This window comes from Argiope bruennichi, chromosome 7, assembly GCF_947563725.1.
Source record: "Argiope bruennichi chromosome 7, qqArgBrue1.1, whole genome shotgun sequence".
NCBI lineage: Eukaryota > Metazoa > Arthropoda > Arachnida > Araneae > Araneidae > Argiope > Argiope bruennichi.
The window spans coordinates 96,657,911-96,682,207 of NC_079157.1; the positions used below are offsets into that span (position 1 = coordinate 96,657,911).

General features: G+C 28.6%; 1 protein-coding gene across 4 annotated transcripts; it reads right to left on the reverse strand.

The window, feature by feature from the left end:
* Window positions 1-1,018: 1,018 nt before the first annotated feature.
* LOC129976040 (uncharacterized) lies at window positions 1,019-23,871 on the reverse strand. Of its 4 annotated transcripts, none has more exons than XR_008785069.1 (5): window positions 23,741-23,871; window positions 12,622-12,724; window positions 9,433-9,607; window positions 3,628-3,859; window positions 1,019-1,598 (listed from the first exon to the last, which is right to left on the reverse strand). XR_008785069.1 is itself a non-coding variant. In XM_056089388.1 (5 exons), exons 3-5 carry the CDS (start codon window positions 9,571-9,573, stop codon window positions 1,445-1,447), a joined length of 465 nt encoding a protein of 154 aa, XP_055945363.1. In that variant the 5' UTR covers window positions 9,574-9,607; window positions 12,622-12,724; window positions 23,741-23,871; the 3' UTR covers window positions 1,019-1,444. The 4 variants fall into 4 exon arrangements, 3 of the variants coding, with proteins under 3 accessions (XP_055945363.1, XP_055945364.1, XP_055945365.1); XM_056089388.1 differs by having other exon boundaries at window positions 3,628-3,797; XM_056089389.1 differs by having other exon boundaries at window positions 3,628-3,797; window positions 23,737-23,826.
* Window positions 23,872-24,297: the final 426 nt, after the last annotated feature.

A 24,297-nucleotide genomic window follows, 5' to 3' on the forward strand; every position in this document is an offset into this window, starting at 1 on the left:
ACTTTCAAAAAGTCTTTATTAATCAAAGCTGTAAATTAGAGAGGTGAATAAAACCTTAAAGGTTTTTGACAAAAGATTTAAAATTATTATATGATAATTAAACTCTGACTTTATAATATGTTTTCCAAATACAACTCCATGCAATTATATAAATGCAGAGCAATTTGGAAATATCTATACGACTCAAATATGGAAAAGCAGAATATCTATCAATAAAGTGTAAAGTTAACACTGAAAGATCCAAAATAAAGGAAACATATTTTCCCCTACATAAATAAGAAAATAAATACTAGTTGTTTTCTGATATAGCAAAAGTTTTTTGAGTTTGCATAAAAGAAACTCAGATACCAGATGGAAGCGTCATGTCTTAATAACAAATATACATAAGTATTATACAAATTATGCATAAAAATAAAATAGTTGATTGAAAAAGAAAATGAAAATCAACATCATAAAACAGCAGTTAAAGGGAAAATGCAATTAATACAGAACTCTAGATAAGCAATCTGGTTACACACTGCAGATCTCCTTTCTGCAGAGAAAAATTATCCCAAAATAATAAGCACAGGATTCTGAAATAAGCAGTGTCTATGATTCTGATTAAAAAAACGGCAGGAATTGGACATTTTTTCTCATTGGCAATCTCTACTAATATTTTATTCTAAATTAATTTTCTTCGCAGATTTTTATTTCCCATCATTGCACTTTTAATATGTTCTTCCTCCACTACTCTTAGATTTGTATTTAAAGCAATGTTCTTTTCTAAAATATGATATTCATATTAATAGTCAGAAAGTATAATAAAAATACTTTTCTTATACTAGAAATCTCTTTCCATGAATCTCATACATAATTAATTTATTTAATAATATTCTTTTTTTTTTCATATACACATTTTTAAAAAATTTTATGATCATTTGATGCATGTCATTTTTCAATAATATTTTCATTAATGTTTGATTAATAAATTCATATTCAATACTCGAAACATTTTTTTAAATTTAATTAATTGGCCAATATGTGTAATATATAAATACAAAAGATGCATTCAAAAGCAAGTTTTTAAAAAATTCTGTAATCTAATATGACTTAATTAAAAGTTATATCTAGTATTATAATATCATATATTTCTGAAAATAATAAACAAAAGCCATCCATACGACATTGATGTTAACAAAATCTAATTCAAAAGTTATAGTCAAAATTAAGTTCCCTTATCTTACATTATCATGGATTGTTTGATACAAGCATAAATGAATTTCATCCTCAAGTATAAATTGGCATTTTTAGTAAAAAATTTCTAGTATGATAATTTTTTTGTTTTTTATCAGTATCAACAACAAAAATCAATTTCACTGGAATGGCATTTCATATTCTTCAACTATCTGTCGAACAGATGTTGGTGCTAATTGCAGATTGTTAGAAATTGGATTCATTGGCAGATTCAATTGCAGACACCTATTATCACAGAACTATAAGCAGAATGAAAGAGAATTCCCGCCAAATGAAGTTTCAACCTTTTTTTTTTTTCTGGTTCGGAATCCAAAGGGCAACTTCCCAAAGCCCTGTCATCTTCTCCAGAACTGAGACTTTCACAACTGAAAAAAGAAGACATTTTTTTCCTTTCAACCAATACAATCAATGAACATAATTTTCTTATTAAGAAGAAAGACAATGCACACAAATTATAAACTAAAAGTTTAGATCAAAATGTGTTTTACTCTAATGGTGACAATACAAGTTGAAATTATACAGAAATTAATGAGAGGCAGCATTACTGGTAAAAGATATACAGTATGATCTCTTGTAACTATCTATATTAAAGACAAAAAAATTTTTAAAAATGCACTACAAAATGAGAAGGGTAATGATAACGAGTAAGGAACAGATTAAGATAATATGCAAACCAATTAAGTTACCTGGCAAGATTGTAAGCTTTCATAAAATTTGTCAGGAAATGTTAGTACAACATGTGAAGCATCACCATATATACAGGGAACTATATAAAATTTGGTCAATATTCATAATCACAATCTGAATGAAAATAATCATTATTTTAAGTTGCTCTAAGATTCGTTGAGCAATGAAGTTAAAACAAAACCTGATGACATTCTTTTACTAAAAAGATGGTAAAAGAGTATGGTTCTGAAATTTCTAAAAAGACGCAAGGAGTAAACAAAAATTACCGAGTTTATAAATGATTAATAATGCTATAAAAACTATTACTTAGTGATGTGCCTACTATAATTTTAAAAATATATGTTTAAATTTAAAAGGATCTTAAGTATAGCCTACAAAAACATTGACTTAAATTCATTTTACACACAAAACATTTTAAAATTATATATTGCAGTTAGATAATAAACAATAATGGATGTTCATGATTGAATCATTTCATTGTCCAAAATGCCCCGTTTGCTTTAGTTTCGATAACCAGGCTTGTACTGTAATGAAAAAGAAAAAAAATTAAAATGCATGAAACTTTTTAAAATTAAAACTTTTAAAATAAGGTATTTAAATTTTTTTTAAAGATATTTGACATATTCTAATATATAATTTTAATATATATGCATACAAAATTTCACACTCTGATATTGAGTTATATATATATATATATATATATATATATATAAATCTATTGTATTCTTAAGATGATATGAAGCTAGATATTAAACCATTAAGAAAAGAAAATAAATTTCAGTAGAAACTGATTAATATTGTGACAATATTTTGGCAAGGAGTATGTTTTTTATATTTAGACTAGTCTCTTTTAGCAACCTACTGGTTCACCAAGTATATTTACCGAATTTAATCTCAGTTAAATTCTTAAGTGTAACTAAATGTTTATGAGTGCCTTAACAAAATAGTTTTAAGTATCAAACTGTAACTGACATTTAAATCATGATAATTTAATAAACTTACTCTTGTTCTGCTTATTGAGTACATAAACCTTCCAAAAGAGTCTAGTCTCATGATGTCATATGGCTATTAAATAAGCAAATGTCTGAATAATATACTTTTTAATTGCATGTCATCTTTTGTGACAATGTCAGTTCATTTTCTTGGTTTCAACAAAAGCAATTAAATATCCAATGGATCAATTGAATAAGTTTGAATTTCATTGCAAAAATAAAAAGTACTGTTAAAATATAATGCAAAAAAATTTAGCTATCAAAATTAGTAGGAAAATTGCATGACAACTAAATTAGCATCATTCTAAAGACAGTAGTTTTTTTTTTTAATTTTAAAATGATGATGTTTTGAGTAATAACATTTTTGGATGTTATTGTAGAAAAACACCAAAGTGCACATTCCCTCTGGAATATATATATATATATATATATATATATATATATATATATATATATATATATATATATATACAGACATTCCTTCAGAATATATGTATAAGCTAAACTTACAGAGTGCAAAAGACAAGCACATGCATGTACACTAACATGTTCTTTATTAGTAGTAGAGATAACTGCTTATCATATAACAATGCAAACTAAGTACCATACTCATTTTACAATTTCTTATATTTATACATTTATCCAACAAAATAAGACATCTAGTGTCCTAAAGAAACAATAACTTTCATACAATATTCACAAAAAAATTTCATACCTTAATACATCAGCTTGTGCAGATGATGAAGCCATAGACGGTTCTTTATGTGGAACTGAAATCCCTGAAACTCCAGCACTGCATCCAGGATCTCTGGAAGTTTCCAATGAAAAATTCTTATCATTGAGAAACATTTCACTCTGAGTAGACTTCTGAGGATCATCATACCACTGTAATTCAAAAGCAGGTAAATTTGTTGGCAAAGAAGAACTGTTTTTGTCATTGGAGGGCCCTGAAATATTAATTTCTTTTCATATGGCAATTCTTCTATTCAACTGTAAACATCACATACATTCCAACTGTAAGCATATGCAGAGAAATAAAATAAGAAAATAAATCATAAATATGGGTAGTAAACTTCCATCAATCAGCTAACATATTTTTCTAAAAACATAGAATCCCCTTTATTACAATAACTTTCCCCCAAATCGAATATGAAATATTGCAGAATGACTCAATTGTAATGAAAATTCCATCAGTGTCAAAATTTTGATAGTTATCAAATCATGATTGAATAAACATATCAATAAAAGCATTCTTTATCATTAATACCATATAAAATAATTTAAAGAATAATATAAAATGAAATTGAGACAAAACATTTTTTAAAGGTATTGAGTTAGGAAAAATTATATAATTATTTAAATATAATAGAACATATGAAGCATACAAATTAAAAAGTAATGGGGGAAAAGATCATAACAATTATTCAAATAAGGAGCTGGAATTTTAATTAAAAATTAGCTGAGCTTTAGCATTCCAAAAATACTATTATTGTACAAAAATAAATTTTACAGCATTTCAAAATTTATTCTTATTATTCAGAATATATACTGCCGTATGATATTGAGATTGCTTAAGCTATTAGAATTATTTAAAAAAAAAGACAGAAAGAAAGAAACCTAAATTCAAACAAATACGGAACGTTCTGATCCGTCAAATGTACCAAAAGGGTTAAGAATTAATTTATGAGCTGGCATTCAACTGTTAGATACAACAGTAGCAAATGTGTTCCAATACATCTCAAATTTCACATACTATCGATATGCAGGGTAGTTATAATAAAAGTTCTACTTTGAAATGATCATAAAAGGAAAACTACTGGACCAAATGTTACCAAACTTGGTAATAGTTTAAAGGAAGTCATGGAAATTTCTTTTCGTCCAAAAAAAAAAAAAGTTCAACAACTCGCCACCAGGAGGGAAATAATGTTGCATGCAATATTGGTAAGCAAAATAGGGCATGAAGACATCGATTCAAAATGTGTTTAATCGTTTCTGAAACGTGCTAAAAAGCATGTTCAATGTGGCGTTCACCATTTTCTGAAAGCAAGTTAAATAGCATAACTGCATTCTCAACAGTAGCTCTTAGCATATCAGGAGGAAAGTTATGCACACTTCGGTGAATCGCATCTTTCATTTCAGCTAAATTGTTTAGATTATCAGCATAAAGTGCTTTTGAGATAACACATATTGAACATGCTTTGTAACACATTTCAGAAACAATAAAACACATTTTAAACCGGTGTTTTCATGTTCTAATTTGCTTAATATTATTGCATACAGCGCCATTTCACCACTATTAGTAAGTTTTTCAACGTTTTTAAGGCGAAAAAGAAATTCCCATAACCTTCTCTAATTTATTACAAAGTTTGATAACATTTGGTAAAGCAGTTTTCCTTTAATGACCATGCCAAGGTGGAACTTTAATTTTAACCACTCTGTATATTCAACTCGTGCAAAAGTTGACGGCTTAACTATGTCTGTAAATCTCTTCATATAAAAAATCTTGTCTTATTAACACCATTTTATTTTCGTTGACATATTGCATGTCTCGAACACAGAATACCATTCTTCAACTGAACGTTAAGATACAAAACGAATGAACAAAATTTATCATGTGATAGAATCGCCATCTATGGGCGAGATCCTGAAACAATGTCAAAATACACTTTTTAGACAGAATATGGTAATTATGTTTACTTATGTCTGCTTGTAATGAAGACAGGGAAATACTCTAATATAAGAAATAATTTAAAATAATTCGTCAAGCAATATAAAATTACAACTCATGCTTTTTATTAATTTACTAGAGTTTCTTTACTCGGGAGATAAAATTTTTATGTCCCGAATTAATATAATCAATCATAGTGTGATTAAGAGATTGAAAGGAATCAGAACTTTGCATTGATGCTTTTAATTTATTGCAGAGTTCTTTGACTGATAGATTGATTTACAAATATCATGTTTTAATGCCATAAATTATTAGCTGACTTCGTGAATGGGTTTTCTAAATTTAGCATGCCTGTAAAGATAAAATTTTTAAATCAATTTATTTCTCCCATCTTCATGCATTAAAATTCTAAATTGTTGCGCAATTGAATCGCTCAGAAGCGTACATTTTTAATATTTTAATAGCTATTAAATTATGATTATGTTCAATGCATATTGACTTTAAAAATAACGAAACAAAGAGTAAATCTTTCTATAATCAAATGTAATATTATTTACATTAAAATATTCGAAAACAGAAGATACCAAATAATGTATTTAAACATGATAGCTTCCAAGAGACTCAACAGTAAAATCTTTAAAAAAGAAAGAAATTGGGAGCTATCAATTGATGACGAACGCAATAATTTAGTTTAAAATTAAATGCGCATATGTGGTGCCATCAGTTAATGAATCTGTGAAATAATTTTTAGATTCCACAATCTTGAAACTTCAAATTATAAAATATACTGAAAAACCTTAAATAATTAAAAATCTGAAAACCACATAATAAAATTTTAAAAGTTATACTATAACTCATAAAAAGTTTTGAAAATCTTTTTATGAGTTATAGTATATTGTTGGAAACAACTTTCTTTTGTAGAAATTCAGGCATTATGAAGATATTCTACAATACAATCATGAGGAAGAAATACATAGAATGTTAAAATATATTTCTGTTTAAAAATCCGATACACATTGAATTGTCTTTATAGAAATATCACGGCTTAGTTTCGTTTTTTTTTTTTTTTTTTTTACTTTTAAATGTGATAACACTCTCTTTATAGGAAAAAAAATATAATAGCTTTGCAATGTTTAGGAGTGCAGGTTGTATTTCGACTTCAAGATCACAGAATGAACCTCTCATACAAATGATTTTATATTTAGAGATGAGTAATGTGGTAAATTTGTAATTAGAATGGACACTTTTGTAGGGCATTTCCCTTTATCTTAATGTCACTTATATTCTTAAAGTCTAAAACACTAATATTTTTTCAAGGGGACCAGTTTTTCTAAAATTATGAAAATTCATACAAAATCACCCGATATGAGGTATTGGCAAATTCTATCAAATATAATTTCATCTTTATGTAGCATATATTTAAAACACGGGAAGAACATTTTTGCCGAACTTCATTTGTTCAAAATATTTGCATTGTTACATTTATATTTTAATGTACCTAATTAAATGCCGGTGTTATTTTCCGCTTTATATCAACAGAGAAAACAAAATAAACTGATTTCTATAGCTTTTTGCTTTGTAATGTTATATAAAAATACACAAGTGACCACCTAATCTTTCTGTTCAAAGTCAATTTAGTTCGATAAATTATCAGCCAGAGTTTATTTCAGTCAAACCATTTTTCTTTTCGAAGATTACACGTCGTGTACTGAAAGCTTATAAGCCAGTTAACAGCTACGCTGGCACGAGCAATTGCTTTTGTATTGTGGTTATGTTACTGGGCTGCAAACCACAAGGTCCCAAGTTCTATCCTCGCGAATCTCAATCAGCCACAGTTGTTATTTGTCGATTATTTTAGCTGTAGAACTATAAATGTTCTGCTATTACTTTTGAAAGAAATTTAATAACATTAATTAACTATTAAGATTCACTGTTTAACAGGATTTCTTCCTGAACTAGCCTTGCTATATCAGATGCTTAAATGCCAAGGCTGGATTTTGTGCTATTTTATCAAGCTAAATCATTTATTTAAACTATTATCGCTTAAATACAATAATTGGGTTGGTTGGTTGATTGATTAATTTAAATTTAGTGGCGCAAGAGCCAAAAATAGGCTATACTGCGCCAATCATATAGTTTAAGATGATACCACGTGAGGAGTTAATAGTTAAAATAGAGAAAGTACATTAAAAAAATAATTCGTTAAGATAGCAGTGATCAAAACTTGAGAGGTATGTTAAGAAAAACAAATGAAATGTTGAAAAATATCTATAGAAAAAGATAGAAACCACTAGCCGTAAAAAGTTAAAAATATACTGATTGAGAGGTTCTCCCACTAATATATATATATATATTAAATCATATATATTAAATCCCGTATATTAAATCATGATGAGTTAAATTACGTTATAGGATGAGAATTAATGGTGGAGCACACTCAGGATATGCGAGATTGCAAAATCTACATTACATTATGCGCACTCAGGGTGCTATTTCGTACAATAATTTTGGGAAATGGCCAAAGAGTTTCTTTAGAAATCTGTGATAGGGTTCTTATGAAGGTAGTACTTATATAAAATGTTTGGACCGCAATTGTGGAGTACTCTTTCACCTATGGCATTCATTAAATATACCAGAATAAATTAAAGTCCTCTAGAGTACAAATTCAAAACTAAGAACAAGGAAAAGAGAAAAAAGTAATTAAGATTTATAATACAGTCTAATTTTTTTTAATTATATGATCGGACATTTATTATAAAACAATATAACATGTTAAACTCATAAAAAAAGCGCAAAATAAAATTTGCAAACTGTAATTAAAAATGGATACTATGAGAATAATATTCTAAAATTTCAACGCTACTTAATTTCATAAGAAGAAATTGGAGTACAGTACCTTTGACCTTTAATTTTTTTTTTTCTTCAAATGCAAAAAAAATATCTAGAGATCGCAGGTGCCCCCAAAGCTGTGAGAAAGCTACAATGCCTATTTCGCCAAGTTATGAATCAGTCAATATCAAGGGATAACGCATCTTTCGATCATTTCGAAACAGGTGTAAATATTAAACCTCGGATCATTCAGTTTAACATCATAACAAATTCTAAAGCAAATAAAAATGCTGAATGATATGCATAAATGTGTAGAAATAATTGGTAACAGTTTTAATCCTGTCGTGCCAAAATCCTATTTTCGTCTAAATTCATGATATTTTTTGCATCTTGGTTGATTATATTTTTATTGCTATGTGGTTTTCATTCTCTACATAGGACTGAGTAGTTAAAATTATGAAAAGTCAGCGATGCATTCCAAAAAAGAAAACAGGAAGTAGGAAATAGAGAGAGTGGGAAATCTTTCAAAGCTTGAATAGTTTCAGAGAAAAAGCTTAACAGAGAAAGTATTTTGATTTCCGAACCTTTCTCTCTCCGAGTGAAAAACACGATAAAAACGATACGTAAAGAGCTAGAATGATGAAATTTGTTATCGAGATTTTAGCATCAAGCGTATGATTTTATATCATTTTGAGCGAAATTTCCAGAATAGCGACTATCTGTTGTTTTGTACATTCACATGCCTATAAGTATCAAAACTTATATAACAGCAAAATTTTCTATAATTTCATACTTATGCCGTTCAACGTATACATTTCTGACAATTTATAATGCAGAAGGATAATCAGCAGCAATACATTTAAGTACATTTTTATCAAGACTTAGTTCAAGTAGTAGTACATTTTTGTACAATTTTTGTATCTCACAATTAGTTTTATGATTATTATGAAATACTAACTGCAATACAAATAGGAATTATTAAATACTTAAAAAATTCAGATATAATTTAAAAAGCAGACGTACCCTTAAATTAGCGAATACTGATTGCGGCAAAACAACCTGTTGCTGTTGCGCTGGCATGAGGGGTGGCTCATCCGCTAGTATCTGCATTTCTGCTTCTCCCACAGCAGCCTGAATGCTTATTTCATCTGCCGCTAAATCCATGTCATGGATTTAATAATGTTAATTGTCCAAGGTTCTAATTTAAATTTTAAAACATATGGAACTATTAAAACAATTGTATTATTTAATGTAGGCATAAAAAATACAATAATGTAAAATTAATACTAAAGTTTAAGCCAATATATAAAATGCTATATCCACAAATTCTGTAAATGCCAACAACTGAATCATTTTACGCCAATGAAAAATTTGGAAGATCGGAAATTTCTTTCCGTTGCTTTTCTTCCAAATAAAAATAGTACTCAAAATTATTGATGAAACTCATTTAATTCATTTTATATGTATCAGAATATAATACATCAATAGTATATTGAACGTATCCAAAAATTTACGTATCATGGTAATTGCAAACAAGAGTATCTCGAAAAAGCAAAGTGATCGGAGATGCATACAATAATCAGTACTATAAATTGAAAACTGTTCAATATATTTCATTTTTCTAATAAGCAAGTTAGCAACGTATGATAAAAAAACGGAATAGTTAAAAAATGTATTTTATTTTAAAGCAAGTAGCAATACGTTTATCTTTAAACAGATGCTTAAGTTTTGTATTATTATACGTATAGTGTGTCCCGTGCGATTCAAAATCAAAAAATTATTCGACGGGACGAAGAAAAATCCGCCAGATTTGAAGCCACGACTTGATTGATAGTTGCTCACTAACAGAGTTTTCAACATTAGTTTATTATTTAAATCAATATTTTTGCTTTTTTTTTTCTCATCACTAATTTAATAATACACTTTTACCTAAAATTTTAATAACTTATAAAATTCAAATACTTTTTATTTATAGTAATTTTTTTCGTTAATTTTAAGATTTATAATGTAATTTGTGACGAAATAAAAGAGTTAATAATAACATATTGATAATAGATTGAAAGAAATAAATTTGAAAAATAAAGAAGCGGATCAAATCAAATGATGATGATAATGATGTCGTGTCCGCGTTACCACAGAAAGTAGCTTCTGAGGGTAAAGACCCCTGAGCACCCGAGGGCAGAAGTCTGACTTCTAGCTGATATGAAGGTGAAACTCACACATTCGCTTGCACAACCCCTTTTTACAGGGGGGCACATTCACACACCTCACAGATAGAACACAGATGAAGAACAACCATGCCCGAACCGGGACTCGAACCCGGGACGCCTAGATCACGGGGAAGATGCGCTACCCCTATGCAAGGACGACGGCGATCAAATCAAATATTTACCTAGATAAGATGTTCAGGAATAAGAGCGATTCTCCTTTGAGGGTTTGTATGAGTGACTTAAAATCAACCATTGTAAAAAGAATAAATTGATACAGTTTCCAAGCTTATATTTAAAATGTTTGAAATTTGCTATTATCGTTATTTACATTACAAAATCCATATTTTTATGTAATTCAAGAATCACAGGAAACAATTTTAAAGGAGAAGTAATCATATGTTGAAGTAAAATATAAAACCAGCTTTTACTAAGCCATGACTCGAGTTTTAAGATATTTGGCAACACATTTGTATAGAGTTTAATGATCGAGGAAGCATGAATATATCTTCTATAAATACTATCACATATTGATAACGTTAAGAAAATTAGTTTTAAAAAGTAATAACTTTCTGATGAGATCCAGTCATTTCGAAATAATGAGGAGGGGGCAGAGTAATATGATCGAATTTAAATTAATTTATCGTAGTTCAGATGTAATATACGGAATTTCTTTTCGGGAAAATACGAAAAATTTGATATAACAAATTATAACTATCATAGAATAACTAAGTTTACATTTCCTTGTTTCTCGCGAGTTAAGTACCTGTAATCAATGGGAATATCGAAAATAGAAAATGCAAATGCGTGTTAGTTTCAATAATATAAAAAAGCGATTTGAAATCGCTAATCTGAAGAAAATTTTTAGTCAGCTGTGCAATTTTCAAAATCTTTTTTTGAGATGCTGAATCAGACAGCGAAAATTGTGATTTTAGAAATTTCATCAATGATTCAAAAATTTGTTACACAAAAGATATTTTTACACCTCTTTAAAGACCAATATTATCTATTTAATAATGGAGATTTCATTGCAGCATAATATTTTCTCCATATTTAAAAACCTTCAAAATTCATTTAAAAGCAAATTTGTAAACTTAGATTAAAACCAATTTATTGTTTCGTCAGATGGTAATATGATAGGTTTCTACTTATCGATGAGAATTTTTAACTATTCTGCCTTTGTTTTTTTCTTTACATTTTTTTTTATTTTTTAAATTGTTTCTGGTAAGATTTGTATTAATTAATTCTAAAATTTAGTTAATGATAGTAAAAAAATGATTACTATTAAAATCTTGTCATTAATAAAATTAATTAAAAATTCACCAAACCAAAAAAAAAAAAAAAATTTAGAAAAACGATTTGCTCGTGTTGATTTTAAACTTGAATTTAACTTTCCTCCGATACAAATTTCATAGCCGCACGAATTGTTTTTCTTATTTTATTAAGTTTTGAAAATTAACTTATATAAAATGTTTAGAGATCTCTTTTACTGCAGAAAAAATATACTTAAGACCTGTGTTAAAAGATTTTAGCAGATATGTGGAAGAAAAAAAAAGTTAAAAAGCGAATGATTAACAATTTATATTAAGAACAAATACCTGCTCCGTTTATTTTTATTTGTTAGAAAGTTGATTAATCATCTGCCTTGTAACACTCATTAAAACATTTTAATGAAAGTTGTTACAAATCACTTAACTGAATTGAAATTTTATTATAAATTGAAAGCATATCAGACTCCATAAAAGCACTGGATATTGTAATTTGAACAAGAACAGATTTTACATAAGAAATATTTTACTCTGAAATTACACCGGATACATCAGCTTGTTTCATATCAAATGAAGTTATGCATACGCAGGTGCAGGGAAATTATTGAATATTTTTGAAAAGGTCTTTATCAAACTCTGGAAGGTTCGTAAAGGCAAATGATTTGGTAAATCAATAATACGCCTTTGTTATTTCGCATACTCTTAAATAATGCAATGAAATCGTAAAATCGAATTACCTCTTGCAGCTGATCACTCCAGGGATCTTTCACTTTTTGACTCTTTTACAGACCTAATCTCTCTCTCCATTTCTTCCATCCCTCGAACGAGCCTTAAATGTTCCTGAAATCAAGAAAAGAATCATTTAAAAAAATTGTATTAAGAAAGCGCTAATTCAAATGATTTAATGAGTATAGATTTATAGGAAAATATTTCTAAATTTGAATTTGAAGTGCTCAATTATGTCAGGAAGCGTGTTTTATTTAAGGGATGGCATTTGAAGCGATATTGCTATTTTACCATGACACTTATGGGAAAAGTTTACATTTTAGAATATTTTCTGCCTGATAACTATATACTTATTATAATGCTCAATGTGTGTGTGTGTGTGTGTGTGTGTGTGTGTGTGTTGGCGCTCTACAGGCCAGGTCATTTGACCTACAGCTACCAAATTTGGTACATGTATACCTTAGAGGTCGGGAATGTGCACCTGGGGTCCCTTTTTTGAAATTTTAATCTGAATTTTAATAATTAATTAAAAACTAACTTTCCCGGCAAAAAAATCTTCCATTTTCCCCACCGCCAACTTTTCCGATAAAAAAATCTTCCATTTTCTCCACCGCCAAATGAGTAAAGCTTCAGTTTTTTTTTCCTCCCAACAGTAATGAGGCTAGGGTTAACATTTTTCGGCGGATTATTTCAAACGATTCTGTTTATTTTCTTAATGTTTTATGCATTTAAAATTAAACATTGTTAATTAATTCATGTTTCAGATTCATTCTGAAGTACTTTTGAATTAAAATAACACAGAATAAAGGAAATTAAAAATGTATAATCTGCATAGCGTTACCCCAACTGGCGTAGAAAAATTCACGCATTTGCGTTACCGTAACTGGCGAAGAAAATTCACACATGCGCTTTGTGTTCCGATTGTTGACAATATTATCAACGGATGATTCTTGATTTAAATTATTTTTAGGTTAGTTGCATGCTTTTGTAATTAAATTGTATTTATGTTAGTTATATATTTTTTGTATATGCTTATAGTTTTAAGTACATCATTTTTTAAGTAGTTTTTTTAAACCTGTTTTCGACCGATTATTTTAAACGATTCATTTCATTTTCTTAGTGATTGATGCATTTAAAATTAAACATTGTTAATGAATCGATCTGTTCATGATGAATCTGAGAAAATTTTGTTGACAAATTCTTGAGATATTACATAAATTAAGAAAGATATTGTTTAGTGCCCATAAAGTTTAAACGCTCAGTGATTATATTATCAGTAATCATATTATAAAAAAATGCTTTGTTTCAGTAAAAAATATTATTATATTAATTGCAGATTCATTCTTTCCACTTTAATTTAAAGCATAAATTCTACGGGAGCTAACAGAAAATGAGAGAGATACATATTACGTTATGACTGAAGGTCTTTATAATATTATGAGTGAATTATATGACTTTCGAAATTTGAAGTTTTAAAATATTTTGATGAAGAATCTATTAAAGTAGGAATGGCGTAAAATATTTAATTATTAAAATTTAAACGAACATTAAGATTGGCGAACCAGCTGGTCGCCAAAGGCGGCTAGTATTAAATATTTAAGAAAACTTTTGCTTCGAGTTTGACCTTTCTTCAAACACTTCCCAACAAAAGCAACTGACCAGAATTTTATATTATTTGTTATATACAATATTTGACGTATTTGGCCAAAGACTGAAGCAACAGTTTTGGATTAATTTAAAGTTCTTGCAAGTTACCAAATTTAAAGAAAAATCAGATTTGTGAAATTAATGTGATTTTAAGCTTTGAAAAAATTCTGAATTTACGATGGTAATCTTTGTACTAATACTTTGGTTCAGTTTCCAAGTAGTATTCTAACCTAAAACTAATGGCAAATTTCAAATTGATATTTTTAGTATTTTAGTAGTCTTTTTAGAAAATATATTTTCCCCCCAAAAAACGCAATTGAGGGAAATGAATTTAAAGTGTGTGTGTGTGTGTGTGTGTGTGTTTTCAATTTTCAGATAAAAAGGATTTTTTTTTTTAAATTCTTGCTATGGTATTATATTCCTTCTATTTCGAACAATCTGTTGAACAATTGATCAGAATATTTCGACACTTTCAGTTTTTAGCTTGGAAGTATGTTCACTAATCTGGAAATATTGTTAACAATTAATGTTTATAATAATTAAATAATTTTGAAATTTGGCGGAATTCACAGCAACAGTGGAAAATTGAGATACTTTAGTAATTCAGAATTATCTAAATTTGCAACAATATCATAAAACAGTGAGATTCTTGATGTAAATATTCCGAGTGATATTCAGTAATTGGCAAATAAATAAGTTAAATAAATACATAGGAAAAAACCATAGATTTGAGATATAAATGAAGGAAGGTAGTCGCTCGTTTCTTCTCGAAATAAGCGTACCCAACATGAGTCATGTGACTCGCGGTGAACCTTAGTGCGAGAATACTTTTTTTTTGCCGCCATATCGCAAATCTTGACCTATTCAAAAACTGTCGCGCAGCATTTCGCTTCCCAGAATTGGATACGGTCGACGGTCGACATAACATTTCCCGAAAAAATTTTCTTTTGCACTTTTTTTTTTTTCTTTAAAAACTAAGCATATTGGTTTCGAAAACAATGGCTTCTTTTTTCGCAACATCAGTAGGTGAATTTGTTGATTTAAATTATGTATACTTTACTTTTTTTGCGTTATTAAAAGTGATTTTCTTATTTATGCAAATATTTTAATTCTTTTATTTAATTAAAAACGTCTTTTAATTTCACATTATATGTCAAATACTTTCTATCATTGTCTCAAACAGATAAAAATTTAAAATCGGATTATAAAAGTGCGCCAAGTCTTTCTCAAAATGCTGTGCACATGCTTATATTAATATTTTCCATGTTATTAGATAGAAATTATGTAGAAATATATATTTTAATTATTATTAATTAAACTATATATTATGCACTTATTTCGCAATTTTGTTATCATTGCAATTATTTTTTTACTGTTAGGAAATATTTTCTGATATCATTTATCTGTTGATTCTTTGTATAAAGCGAAATACCTGTAAAAAGTACTTTAATATCCCAAAATTGTTTAAAAATTGATCACAGATTACTTAATTATTTTCGAAAAGAGATAATCCTTAATTATCATAATTCTAAATATCCATTATAAAGACCATCGAAACCAATCAATGGTTAGAAGTATAGAGAAATTTTAGCTGGGAGGTCCAACCTATGATGCAAACTTTGTTTCCTGAAAGAGATGGAGTTTATCAGAATGATAATATGCCTATCCATACAGCGAGACTTGTCCAGTCATCGTTTGATGAGGATGAAGTTAAACTACTGCCTTGGCCCGCACAGTCACTCAATCTCAATATAATTGAACCATTATGGCATATTTTAGAGTGTTCAATGCGGAATCGATATCCTCGGCCGGCATATCTCCCAGAACTTTCACAACATCTCCAAGAAGAAAGGTACAATATTCCTCTAAACCCTATCAACATTTGTATGAATCGATCCCTAGGCGACTCCAAGCTGTACTACATGCCAAAGACTGTCCTACACCATACTAATAAAAGATTCTTTATAAATCTAAGGTGTTTCCATTATTTTGATAACCACCTGTATATATATTTATATCCTGATAAACCGCTTTGAAATTATTTCATATGGATTTTGAATTGAAATTTCATAATGGAAAGGAAATTTTGTGTAGCATCTACGGTTCTGGGTTGACAAGGCCATTCTGAAGCCGTGGAAAGGCAATGACGTTTACAGTAGAAAGCAAGAAAGGAATTAAACTAAGTGCATCCAACATTTCTATTCAGCATTTATTTGAACGCGAAAGTATGATAGGTTATCTTACAAAAAATATCTGTGAAAACAATTTAAAATAGTTGAGAGTAACTATACTGTTATAAAGGACCATGTGGATCTTTGTGATCAGAAAACACTCGTTTTCCTCTCATTGATAAACATTTTATCCACACATTTCTTCTATTATATTCTTGATGACAACAGACTATTGCAATGTTATCAAAAATTATAATTTAGTCGATTAATAGTTATATAGTCGATTAATCTATATTTTTGATTCGTTACAACTAGAGACAACTGATATGGAATTTGAGGAAAAATTCCATATTTTCATAATTATCTATTAAATGGTCAGTCTATTTAAATTATGGTTGTATAATCCATAACTAGTATATCAACTAACAGTGAATCATGAAATTTGAGAAATTTCCATGACGTGTACATTATCTATATAACAACGAGCAAAACAAATAAACTAAATTCCAAGCCGAAAAATCGAACTAATCGAACAGCCTCCATTCTAAGCATGATTTCAATAATTACTGTACAACATGAAAATATTTAAAATTAATTTAAAATTAATTACTTTAATATTAATTTAACATAATAAAAATTATTAATTTTTAAAAAAAATAATTTTAAAGAAATTATTATTTTTAAATAAATTAAAATAATAATTTATATAACAATAGCATCAGCCTGGAACTAAAATATGTCCTTGATATCGAGACTTCAGGGACACAACTAAAACATTTATTATATTATGTTTTCACCCCATTAAATGCGTAATGTTTTATAATGACGCTATTTAAAAAAGAAATCATTATTCAAAATATTCTCAAAAACTCTTTTAAAAAAAGTTGTTAAGAGTAAATTGATGCATGGTTGGGCAAAGTCAGTTAAATGCACACTTATGCAAGTATATTTCTGTGTTTATTTAATTCCATTACGTAAATATCATCAAAAAAAGTAATTTGAAAATAATTACTTTATAAAACATTATTTTGAAAGAATAAATATAAATATTTTAAATCTTAATTATGCGCATAAGTATTCAAAAGCATAATAAGAATGAAAAGAAAATAAACACAGTAATAGAGACAATTTTGGTGTTGAGCCTATTTTATTTTGAGGGTTGATGGTTTGAAAGTAGATTAAAATTAAATGCTATTGAATGCGCCTATTGATAAGAGTCCAAAATGAATTGTCTTCAAGCAAAGATGATCGGATAAAGAAGCTTGATGCGATGTTAGGAGGCCAGCGATCTCTGCTTTCAGCGAAGTCTCTTGAAAATTAGATGAATATCTTTCATTATAGAAAGACAAAGTCACAAGTAGGGTGACCGCATCCGGTCTTCAAGTCAAGTCCAAATACAGGAAAGTCCATCATTAGGAAACAATATCACAAATAGCAAAGCAATAAAAATGGTCCGCAGTGTAAATATATATATATACAAACAAAAAATATGTACAAAAAACTATATACAATATATACAAATGTTCAAGACTGGATTTCTTTTGAAGCTTGAGGAACTTTTACTTTATTTTTCAATCCGGAAGGTGAGAGGATTAGGTACAAAAGTCTGTTCGGAATGAGGAAGAGATTTCTTATAATAATCAGGCACTTTTCACAGTTCATAACCGTAGATTATACGACTATTATTTTTTCTAGTTGCATTTTCTGAAGGTTGAAGAACACCTATTACTTTTGAATCTTGTTAAACGGAGGTCCACAAATGATGAAATAATTTTCAAAGATAGCTATTGTAGATTGTTCGCTGAAGTTTTTATATATGCATTCATTTCAAGTTTAAAAAAATGCTTGGTGTTTCATAATCCAGTCTGCACAGGCAGTAAGTTCGTCTTGTTCAGTCATTTCCAAATGTGCCAGAGGATCATCGAAAATCATGTACTCGGAAAAAGGATTGAGGAAAGGGTTTAGGGTGATTTGGATGGTAGCTGGTTCTGGTTGAGGAAGAGTTAAAGCTTCGTCAATGTTAGAATTCGAGTCAGATTCTTCCTCGTTAAGTAGCAGAAGTGCTTCATCAATGGAGGTTCCAGCATCAATTTTAGCATTATTTGGCTTGTGATCCATTAAAGTTTGACATCCGTTATCCCGTTTTTTAAATTCATTCATCAGACAATTTTTCAATATTAAAATATACGGAATAAAGTAAACGCAAGAAATCCAGTCATTCATTATAAAAACTCGAAAATAAATCCATATGAATGTGCCCACAGAAACATATTCTAGCACACCCATTTCTTACTACGGGAAAAAGGTTATTCACCAATAAAAATGCGTTCTTAAAAGAGCTCAAAATCAAACTCAACACCTCTAGCAGGTTCAATTACAGAAATGACCCATTTAACAAAAACACTGCTTAAAAGAATATCACTGTTTAAAATTACATTGTTTCTGTAAAGTTAAGTAAACACTGATATTATTTTTATTGTTACACTATACCAGAAACCGTAATATTCTATTTTAAGCGCTGTTGTAACTTGTTTTGTTGTAGAATAAAGCAGTTGTTTATTGTTAAAAGTGGAGATTTAATTATTGCAAAAATAGCCCTTTAATTTTAAAAATCAAATATATAACACATTTTTTTATAATTATAATTTTTAATTTAAATACTTTGTATATATAATTTAATATAATAATTATAAATAATTTACAGATTTAACAGATGGCATACGCTTTTGTGATTCAAAATTCCAGTGAGGGCAAATGGGGAGGGGGATAAAGTGAATTCTGCAATATTTCCTTTCCATTTCTGAACATTGCATAATTTTTAATATAAATTTGGGACTCATTAGCTGTATTCCTAAATGCGAACTAAAAAAATTCGTTACGAATTATAATAAGGTTTAAATAAGGAATCTAATAACCTATATTACGAGTGAATAATTAAGTGAGTATTATTCTAGGGCAAGATCACTTCTCTGGATATTTTGCGCCGATACCAGATGAAAACTTTAAAGCTAAGGTTTAAAACTATGCAAAAATAAAATAAATTTGTGATAACATATTAAAAAGGATATGATCCTAACTTCAGGAAAGGGGTCCTAAATTAAGAGCAATCATAAGAAGAAATCAAATTTCTTTGATAAAATCAGCCTCCTTTAAATACTGAAAAATATTAAAACGTATTTTATGTTCATTTAAAAGCAGGAGACAACAAAAAACTGATTCAAAATGTTTAAGACCCAATGAGTCCAGTAATATACATTCAATAAAAAAATATCAGATAATTAAACCATCACTACGTAGGCGGCAAGTTGGTGGTGGCTGCTGAAAGATTTTTTTTTTCGGTCTTAAGGTTTCTATCACCTAAGCAATTCTGGAAAAGCCACTTACGAATACAAGACCGCCCAACATTATAATGAATGACATATTTGTATAATTCGTTCACTAATTTTTAGCATTGTCCAATGTTTTATTTCCTTGAATACCCACATGAGAAGGAATCTAAAAGAGAAGAATTTCAAAAGCATTTCGAAATAGATCCGTAAGCAAATTCCTAATATCGGAAATGTAGGCATGACTTTTCAATGGGGACTGGAAGGGATCGGAATAAATCATCGCCTTTTTAAACATATTACTCGCAATATACTGTATAGAACGATATATATACGCTATATATAAGGTAAAAACTGAAGTAAATTCGTTTGACTGATAACAATACTGTCACAAACATACGCACAGCCTCCATGAGACTGCTTTGGAACCATCCGTGTACATAGGAAAGTAGTTGTTGTACAATGTACAAGTCCATGAACAGAAGAAGGTGCCCTAAATATGAAATGAGGAATAGTTATCTATTTTTGAAACGGATGAAGAATAAAAAAGATATCATTTTGATACTAAGATTGTATTCGAAAATAACTTTCGTCATAAATTTAAATACCAAGGAAATATTTAAGTAATAGCTTCTAAATACGTATTTTCAGCTGAGAGACGAAAGACCTGCAGATTTTAAATAGTGAAACATTCCTATATTTTAAGTACACAATTTTTATTTTATTGAGAATAATTAATATGCTCTCACAGCAGTGCTCTAAAGGCGTAGTTTGAACCATCTTCATGAGCATTATTTTTACCGAAATCTGGAAATGACTCCTTCATTGCAGTCCTCGCAAAGTTAATAAATAGGAATAGAATAAGTATTAAACCTCTTTATTGAATCTATTTTTTATATTTCAAAATTTCAAATGAAATTAGCACAGCGACCTTATGATGATACATTCTAATTCAAAAAAATCAATTAAAGCGGAAAAATTCAAACAAATATTCCCGTTATTTCACACACTTTTTTGGAATATAACCACCTTTCAAATGCTCTGCAAAATACATATCCTCAAGGACTATGGCACCTTAAATGAAAAAACTTAAATCGCCTCATTAAAATGAAGCCTTTTGCTAATCATGTACCTATTTCTTCTGAAAATCAGCGGAAATTGCTTCACCGAATTTTTGCCTACTCTCCAACAACGATTTCATCTCTTCCGCATAACATTATGGACTTCCGGTAAGGTCGCCATTTCTTTGGGTAGTTTAGTTACGAAATATAGATCTTTGGCCTAAATCAAGGGTTTCTATTAAATGTATAGTCCGATTAATCATTTTGGGCGAATTTCTCCCAACAGATTCGAACCAAGATTTGATATGGAACTGCAATTATAGTCGTAAGATCATAATTGTATTTAGATGCAAACTAAATGACAGACGTTCAACTCTTGGATTTGATCGGTTGAATATGCTATAAGAATCTGGATTTCAGATATTAAATCAGTACTCATTTTTATTTAATGTTTTACGTTTTGTAGTTATCTAGTCCTATTGTACTCCAACCGCTAGACAGACATTTTTTTCCCATTTAAATTCGTTATAAATTTTATAAATATCTGCAAGCTCATCTAAAGTGTCTTTACCAAATGTAACGAGTCCAGTTGAAAACTTTTTATTATTGCCTTCAAATAACATCTAAATACGTTTATTGAACTCAAGGAAGTTTTAAATGTTGGATTCATCAGAACCTCGGATCGAATTTTTATTTATTTATTGCAGTACTTTCTCCGTACTTCGTATATGAAAAGTAATTATTTGAAAACGAATTCATTTTTATGTAACATGCAACAGCGTTTCTTCACGGCTTGAAAAAACATCTGCGGAGGTCAATTTCTTCATCAAACTGCGACTTGAATCTAATAGCGTTTTCTTTCCATTTTACTTTATATAAGTAATGATTCTTACAATAACGATTGAAGAATATTTCAATATTTCTCACTTGTTCAGGTAATATCTTGGTCTTTTGAGGCAAAAAAGGAGATGAACGATATTCTTTTAATATCGAATGTGCTGCGTTTAAGAAAATTTTGAAGGGGAAAAATCTTACGAGATTGTGCAAAAAAAATTAAATATTTAAGTAAATGAAAGTGCTCTCTAAAAATGAAAAAAATTAGCGACTGAACTAATCTATATTATATATGACTACAGAAAAATTTGATATCTGAAGACGGAAGTATATCTCTGAAAACAGTTATTGAAACGAGACTGAGCTGTCATACATTTTATTCTTCAGGCTTGGGATCAGAGAAAAACTAATATTTATATTTTCAGATTAGCACCATTTAAATAAAGCCAAGCATCATTTTCATTTAAGAAAAGAAATAAAATTCGAGATATTTAACTTTGTAAAAAAATTCTTTTTAACAGACCTGGTAACTCCGAGATTTAATCCATTAATTATTTGAATGATTGATTCCAGAAAAATAACTCTATCAATTACTTAGTAATCGATGTATTATTAAGTACCTTATTTAACTGAATCACGCTAGATGCTAATGGTTATTTGACCATTAAATAAAGTGTTTCATTAAAATCAACCTACTAACTGCGTCGGTACACATCATTAAGCAGGAATAAATCATTTGGAATTTCCAAAAAAACTAACATTTATACTTTAGATTATTGAATTAAAGAACCAAATACGAGTTTTATTCTTCAACTAGTTTATTAACTATTAAAATGGAACTAAATTGAAATCATGTTAAGTATGCAGATAATACTTAAAATCCCACTTCCAAAAAGACAGTTTTTATGTCATGAATTTAAAATATTTCTACGGATTTAAATGATATTGACGAGTCGTAACCAGAAATTTTTATAACCACGTGATATTTCCAAGTACTTTTTATTCCAAGTAGAATGTCTTGATATTTTTATGAAAAAATGATAATTATTTTCCTATCACACTTAGAGATTCTAGATCGCTGTTAAATATTGAAAGTAAAGTAAAATTCTCAGATGAAACATTAATTATGAGAAAAATGAATTATCTACAAATTTCTGTAGCATTTCCATAGTTATGATACAAAAGAAATTTACAGGAATTACAGAAATTTTCAGTAGAATGCTTTTTGGGACCCTTAAATAAAGGCAACTCTTGAAGTTTAAATCACATTCCAACAAAAAAAAAAAATTGCATCTAAATCTCAGATTAAAAATCTCGAATATCCTTCAAAGAATATAAATATTACATTTTTCCAAATTTTTGAAAAAAATTCATACATTCAAAAACGGAATTTCGTTTTCAAATATTAACGACTGAACTTCCCAAAAAAAGCAATTCAATCTTATTAGGTGAAATGAAGATTTGGATATATTAACATAGTCGCAAACATATCTTGAGTATTGTTTATGTACGTTTATTAACACTTTCAATAAAATAATAAGCCTACATAAGAAATTGAAATGCAAAGCAGATGGTATAGATAATATTTCCTATATCGTATTATTGTATGTTAAAAGAAATAAATATGAAGGCATTACACATTCTAAAATTATAAACAGATTAACTCATTCTAAAAGTTGAGATTCTTAGAAACAGGATAGTTTACGTCTGAAATCCATTCATTGCTCATCTTAATGATCCAGCATAGTTTAAGCAGTCATTCCAAGAATTATTAATCAAAAAATCATTTATAAATTAAAAATAATCCACAACCATGAAATTAAAATAAATGTTCTTAGTTAAAAACTCAACAGAAACTCATTTTATTATAATCGAATTGAAAAGTTTGCATTTTGAAAATAGTAATTTATCAAAACATGCAATACAGAAACCTTAAACAGGTGGCACAGCATTCAGTTTTTTACTTGGATAATTTAATTCTCAAATATACTCATTAAAGTTTTATTTTAATAACGTTATCAATTTTAAAACATTTTGATATACATATCATCTATATATACTACGAAAAGATTATGAAATTTACTTACTTACATGGAATTGTAAACTTTTTTGACAGAACTCAAATATACAGATAGAAATTTTTAATACTAGATTTCAAACGCTTTGAGAAGTAGTCGCTTACAAGAATTCCAAGAAAAAAGTTATAAGTGGGAAACGATAAAGTGACGAAATGGCACTTGTATACTAAAGTGTCACGTGATTCAACAAAAGATTCTGGCGGGAAATATCAGCAAATGGAAGTAAAAGTGACAGTTTTCAGATGATAAAATGATAATAATTTCCCTGTAATTGAATTAAAAAAATGTTTGAATCAGAATCTGAATCCGGATGAATCTGAATAACTTTCAAAATTTACTTCAAATATTCTCTGAAAGCGAAACTATTTCCTCTTAGATTTTTTTTTAATTATTATTATTATGGTGTTTGATAATAAAGTCTACGTTTCGCGATAAAAATACCCCCCACCCCCTTTCATGATATAGAAAGTTGTGAAATGAAAATTCACAATTTTATAGTAAAAATAATTCTTATATTTGAACGACATAGAAGCTGCCGTAAAAGATGCATCTCCAACAATTCTAACAAGA